At 38.6% G+C, this 6,847-nt stretch overlaps 2 protein-coding genes across 2 annotated transcripts; both read left to right on the top strand.

Moving 5' to 3' along the window:
• The first annotated feature begins 305 nt into the window (after positions 1 to 305).
• Positions 306 to 5,657, top strand: LOC136028951 (uncharacterized). Its single transcript, XM_065706950.1, has 2 exons — positions 306 to 505; positions 4,595 to 5,657. Exons 1-2 carry the CDS (start codon positions 347 to 349, stop codon positions 5,141 to 5,143), a joined length of 708 nt encoding a protein of 235 aa, XP_065563022.1. The 5' UTR covers positions 306 to 346; the 3' UTR covers positions 5,144 to 5,657.
• On the top strand, positions 5,534 to 6,571 carry LOC136029617 (zinc finger BED domain-containing protein 4-like). The gene has a single exon (XM_065708121.1). It carries the CDS (start codon positions 5,534 to 5,536, stop codon positions 6,569 to 6,571), a length of 1,038 nt encoding a protein of 345 aa, XP_065564193.1.
• Positions 6,572 to 6,847: the final 276 nt, after the last annotated feature.

Genomic DNA, 6,847 nt, shown 5'->3' with positions numbered 1-6,847 from the left:
TGAAGTACTACTTAAGTAAAATTTTCCAATACTTATACTTGTACTTAAGTAAAAACTCTAGGGTGTACTTATTACTTGATATTTAAGTAAGATTACGAAATACTTATTACTTAAGATACTTTTAATGTACTTGTTTTTCAAATACTTTTCAAATACTTTTGTATGTGTGTGCTTTGGCAATGTACAAAAAAACATTGCGTAATAGAGACATTTATTATTAAAACCGTAACAAGTTGCTGAGAACAGATGGTGGTGAATAAACCGAATTCCCGACAGTATGTTTAAAGAAGAAGCAGGACCTTTATGTCATAAGCGTCTTTAATCTCAAACTAACTGAAAAGTCAGCATGGCCAAACAGCTTCCATTTATACTCCAAGGGAGGTACTTTACTGTGAAGGGGGAAATTGACCAAGACGGGTCTGTGAATGCATCCTGCAAGTTTTGCCCCAACAAAACTGTAAAGGGACACGTACATGCAACGACCAACTTCCACAAGCATTTGAAGGTAAATAACTCCTATTTGCTGCCTATTTGTATTTATGTCATGTGTCTTTTTTCTTTAGTGTCATACTTAGCCTTATTCCATCAATTAATGGGCCACTCCATCACTCCAGGGACTGATGGCCCATTGGTAAATGTCAACTTTCGTTCCAAGTGCTCTAAAGTGTGTATTACTGCATATAGCAATATTCTCATTTTGTTTCTTTGTCATTATTACAGAAGCGCATCCATTTTTTTGCTTTCTAAAATCCCCCTCCAACAAAACTAGAAATACCTAAAGTAGGCTTGTGGTGAATTTATGGCAGTTCATATAGGGTAAGATGACCAGTGCTGGGACACTTAAATCACTCTGCCTATTCTGGGACAGAATCTCTGGTTGGATTGCAACATGTCCAATACTGGGACAAAAGACAACAGGTTTTTTGGAAGCAACCCAGAAAAATGTATACATTGGGTGTCCAAGATTAATTCTTTTGTCCCAGTATTAGACATGTTGTAATCCAATCAAAGCTTCTGTCCCAGAATAGGCAGAGTGATCAAAGTGTCCCAGTACCAGTTGTCTGACCCTAACTGACTTACCAATAAAGTGAACATACCACTCTATGCCTTTTTTATGCTCTTTACGAATATAATAATTGCTTCTACCATAAATTCAAACTGAAGAACTTTTTGAGCTCTTAAAAATGACAAATTTTCAAAAAAAAATATGACAGTTCATGTAAATGACTTACCAATAAAATGAACATACCACTCGATGCCTTTTTTATGGCACTTGTTAACCAAGTGACATATAGCAATTGCAAAGTTGGTCAGTCTGTCTGTCTGTCGGTCCTAGTTTTGCTACTTTAGGCACTTCCAGGTAAGCTAGGACAATGAAATCTGGCAGGCGTTTCAGGGACCAGACCAAATTAAATTAGAAATAGTCTTTTTCCAGTATTGACCATCTGGGGGGGAGTAGGGGGCCTGTTAATTCAGAAAAAATAGAAAAATGGGAGTATTTTTAACTTACGAACGGTTGATCAAATCTTAATGAAAGTTGATGTTTGGAAGGATATCGTGTCTCGAAGCTGTTATTTTAAATCCCGACCGGATCTGGTGACATTGGGGGGGGGGGAGTTGGGAGGGGGAATCTAAAATCTAGGAAAACACTTAGAGTGGAGGGATTGGGATGAAAATTGGTGGGAAAAATAAGCACAAGTCCTAGATACATGATTGACATAACCAGAATGGATCCGCTCTTTTTGGGGTAGTTGGGGGGGGGGGTTAATTCTGAAAAATTAGAAAAAATGAGGTATTTTTAACTTACAAACGGGTGATCGGATATCAATGAAATTTGATATTTAGAATGATGTTGTGTCTCAGAGCTCTCATTTTAAATCCTGACCGGATTTGGTGACATTGGGGGGAGTTTGGGGTGGGGGAACCTAAAATCATGGAAAACGCTTAGATTGGAGGGATCGGGATGAAACTTGGCAAGAAAAATAAGCAGAAGTTTTAGATACGTGATTTACATAATTGGAACGGATCCGCTCTATTGGGGGGGGGGGGTTAATTCTGAAAAATTAAAAAATGATATATTTTTAGCATACGAAGGAGTGATCAGATCTTCATGAAACTTCATATTTAGAAGAACCTCGTAACTCAGATGTCTTACCTTAAATCTCAACCTGATCCAGCGTCATAGGGGTGATGCAGTTGGGGGGGGGGACCAGAAATCTTAGAAAATACTTAAAGCCGAGAGATCAGGATGAAACTGGATGGGAAGAAAAAAATCCTGTCTAAGATACATGACTGACATAACTGGACCGGATCTGCTCTCTTTGGTGGAATTTTTTTTTTTTGGGGGGGGGGGTAATTTTGAAAATTTAGGTATTTATAACTTACGAAAGGGTGACCAGATCTTAATGAAATTTGATATTTAGAAGGATAATAAGCTTTAAAGCTCAAATTTCAAATTCCGACCAGATTCTGTGACATTGGGGGGAGTTGGAGGGGGAAACCGGAATTCTTGGAAACATGAAAATTGGGGTATTTTTATCTTACAAATAGGTGATCGAATAGGTGATTTCGAAGGAATTCATGTCTCAGAGCTCTTATTTTAAATCCCGAACAGATCTTTTTACATTGCGGGGAGTTCGAGGGGGAAATCTTGGAAAACACTTGGAGTGGAGGAATCAGGATGAAGCTTGGTGGTTAGAATAAGCAAATGTCCTTGATATGTGATTGACGTAACCATACCAGATTTGCTCTCTTTGGGGGAGTTGGGGGGAGGGGCTCAGTGATTTGGCGAGTTTGGTGCTTCTGGATGTGCTAGGACAATGAAAATTGATAGGCGTGTCAGGGAGCTGCACAAATTGACTTGATAAAGTCGTTTTGCCAGATTCGACTATCTGGGGGGCTAAAGGTAGAGGAAAAATTAGAAAACATTAGGTATTTATAACTTATGAGTGGGTGATCGGATCTTAATGAATTTGATATTTAGAAGTATATCGTGACTCAGAGCTCTTATTTTAAATCCTGACCGGCATTAAGCCTCTGATTTTCCTTTTAAATCAATCTATTGATTCTTAGTATTTTGCTGGAGCTCATACCATATGAGCTCTTGGCTCTTAGCTCTTCTCGCCTCGTCACAAGTGCCATATGAGCTATTAGCTCTTGTTATGAGTAAAAACTTATCAAATTGCACCTACAGTTTATGCAGATTTCCTGATGATTCACACTGAAAATATTGCATTCAGACAGATGGTATTTGTGTCATAAAACATTTTTTTCACACTCTTCTTCATGATACAGTGATCCAATCTTTATTTATATCTAAGAATCAGCTTCTTTCTTCTAAAAAAATCTGATAATGACTTCTTAATGGGGAATTGGTGGTGTTCAACTAAAGCTGCGACTCACAAGAGATTTTGTGGACAAAAATTTAGGATAAAATCAATCCTCATTATGTCTGAACTGCCAAAGTCTGCCTCAGGATTTAGAGTAAACTCACATATAGCTCCATGTCCTATTTTTGGATGTGAAATAAGGTAATTGTTTATGACAGAAAAATTATAGTATGATTATCACTCAGTTTAATTTTATTTAAAAGTTATATAATATTTTTTTTTATTATTTCACAGTTCACTGGTCGTCAGTGAGCTAAATTCCCTTGTTTTGTGCTAAATGTTGCCTAAATACTGTAGTCCATTAGTGTTTAATTTTTGTCATCTTGTCAACTTTTGGATGGTGGAAAAAATCCATCAAGATAGGTTTTTGGGATCCGTCTGTCCGTCTGTCTGGGCAATCGATTAAAGCGAAATCAAGAGAACCGCCAGTTGGATTTGGATTAAAATTGAACTATAGGTGCCCAAGACCATAAGACACATTAAGTTTGAAGATGAAGACCCTAGCTTAAATAGGAGGAGAGGGAGGGGGTAAAAAAGTGGTAAAAAAGTTATTTTTCGTTTAACTCAGTTTAACTAGCGAATGAAGTAATGGATCTCAAAGAAAGATAAGCCAAAGATGCCAAATACCATAAGACACATGGTACTTGGAGATGAAGACCCTAGCTTAATTAGGGCGAGGGGTAGGGGGCTGTAAGTGCTAAAAAAAAGTTGAGTTTTTCATTTAATTCAGTGCAACTTGCGAATGGAATGATGGATATCAATGAAAATTGAACCAAAGATGCCCAAAACCATGAGACGCATCAAGTTTTGAGATGAAAACCCTAGCGCAAATAAAACAAGGGTGAGTGGTTTTTAAGTTCTGAAAAATTGAGGTTTTTGTTTAATTTAGTATAACTTGCAAATGAAGCAACGGATCCAAATGAAAGCTAGACCAAAGATGCCTAAGATTAGGGATTATACCGAATTCTGATATCACAAACCCTATTTCAAACAGGGCGAGGGCGGCGGTCTCAAGTTTTAAGAAAGTTGACTTTGCCTTCAATTTACTAGGGCCTAAAACTTATGGATGGAGTGACGAATCTGAAATCAGATTCGTCTGAATAACTGAATTTGCAGGAATGAATTTGACACAATACCACCGCATTGGGTCCCACTAGAATTCACCAGACCTGTGGTTCTTGCTCTATAGAATCTTTTATTTTCAGGCTGGTCATCCCACCGCATACACTGAGTTTATAGCTACAAATTCAAGAAAATCAGGGAAGCGAAAACAAAATGAAATTCGGGAAAATGTATCTGATGAAACTGAAAATGAAACTGTAAAAGGGGAATTCTTTGGAAAGAAGCTAAGATCCACGAAAGAACAGGCTAACCAGTTGATCATGGACTATGTTGTGACGGATATGCGACCATTAAGCACTGTGAATAGTGAAGCTTTCAAAAGCATGATTTTAGGCCTCAATCCGTATGTTGGCCCAATAATGTCTAGAGAGACGTTAGCAAAAAAGATCGACCAATCGCTGTTCGATACAAAGAAAAGAATTACTGAGATTTTAGAGAAAACCGATTACGTCACAATGACTTGCGATATCTGGTCTAGCAGCAACCGGAGTTTCATGGGTGTTACTGCTCATGTCTTAGATGGTAACAATCATTTTTTGCCAATGATTCTTGCTGTTAGAAGATTTAAAGGTTCACATACGTTTGACAGAATAACTGAAATGATCTTCAGCAGTTTTCGAGAGTACGGTTAGGACACCAATTTAGAAAAAGTGAGAGCTATTGTGACGGACAATGCATCAAATTTTGTAAAAGCATTCAAACAAAATGCAAAGCTTACCATTGAGCCACAGATTGAAGAAGGTGACTCGGATACAGACATTGATTTTCAAGAGGGAGAGCCAGATAATATCGAGACAACTGATTTGCACGAAATTTTTGATACTTATGGACGTGTTGGTTTAGTGTCACCATCAGTCAACATAAGTGAATCTGCTACCACAACTTTTGCCCTTGTATGTGAAGATAGTGGCAGTGTGAATCACGCTTTAGCTTCTGACAATAAACCAGGAACGGAAACTTTGAGTGACAACAGTGACCATGTTCATAAGTTTCCAGGTGAAGGGTCTGAGTACGAGCTGGAGATGTATTTGCCACAGCATTTTCGCTGTTGCAGCCACACGCTGAACCTGTTGGCAACAACTGATGCAAAGCACGCCTTAGAAAAAGACCTTAACTTCAGGAGAGCACTGTTAAATGTCAGAGCAAAGTGTCAGTCAGTGTGGAATTCATTAAGCCACAGCTCAAAGAATAACGATCTTGTCATGGATGTTTTTGAGAAAAAGTTGATACGCCCAAATGCTACAAGATGGAACTCTGAATATGATGCACTGAAAAGAATTCTTGAATACCAACAAGCTGGAAAACTGACCACAGTTTGCGACGTACTAAAGAAACCAAGATTTAAGCAAAATGAGATAGACTTTCTAATCGAATATGTCTCTGTACTGGAACCTATAGCAATAGCCCTTGACATGCTCCAGGTAGAAGACAAAGCTTTTTTCGGGATAATTTTCCCTACTGTTCGGTCACTGGAAAGAAAGCTGCAAAAGCTCCAGCTATCTGTCAAGTATACAAAGGCACTGGTTGGGACCCTGTTAGAAGGACTTAAGCAAAGGTTTCCATTCCTCTGTGAACCTCCATCTCTTTATGCTGACTACCACCTGGCCACCAGTTCTCATCCCTATTTTAAAGATAAATTTGTAAGAGATGAAGACAAGGAGACTGTTGTGAGAATGCTTGTGAACGAGGCAAAGGCATTAGGAAGTAAACAGAGTACCAGCAAAGACATAGTTGGATCTGAGTTACTGAGATCTCCACAGAATTTCTTTGAAATGTCTGACGAAGAGGAAGCCACCATTCAGTCGGATGAAATGAAAACAACAAGAGTTGAAGTCTTGCGTTATCTAAGTGACTCTAGACAAGATGTGTCAGTTTTGAGACACTATCCTATGGTGGAGTTGGTTTTTCGGAAGTTCAACTGCATACCACCTACATCAGCGCCAGTGGAGCGTCTTTTTTCGAAGGGGGGAGTGATTCTCTGTCCAAGGCGTAGCTCCTTGGCAGATCACAGGTTCGAAAGCCTGGTTCTTCTCAAAGCTAATAGGAGCCTAAAAATTTGAATTTTATGTGCCAACTTTTCATTCCTTCTGCATTAAAATTTTTCAGTGTTAAAGATTTCTCAGTTGACAGAGGGGCTATTGTGGTATTGACCTCTTACGTTCGTTTATACAAATAGGTGGGGTTAAACTTGAATAAGAGCTCCTGATTCGCTCGGCTCAAGTATTAACCACGGGGTTGTGTTTAGTTTCTGAAAAACAGATACATGTACTAAAGAAATATCTGCATGCCGGCTTTCAATAAAGACTTGGCACTACTAGAAAACAGGGGATTACCTG

This window comes from Artemia franciscana, chromosome 7 (assembly GCF_032884065.1).
Source record: "Artemia franciscana chromosome 7, ASM3288406v1, whole genome shotgun sequence".
In the NCBI taxonomy this organism is placed as follows: Eukaryota; Metazoa; Arthropoda; class Branchiopoda; order Anostraca; family Artemiidae; genus Artemia; species Artemia franciscana.
This window is presented reverse-complemented; position numbering and strand designations above follow the sequence as displayed.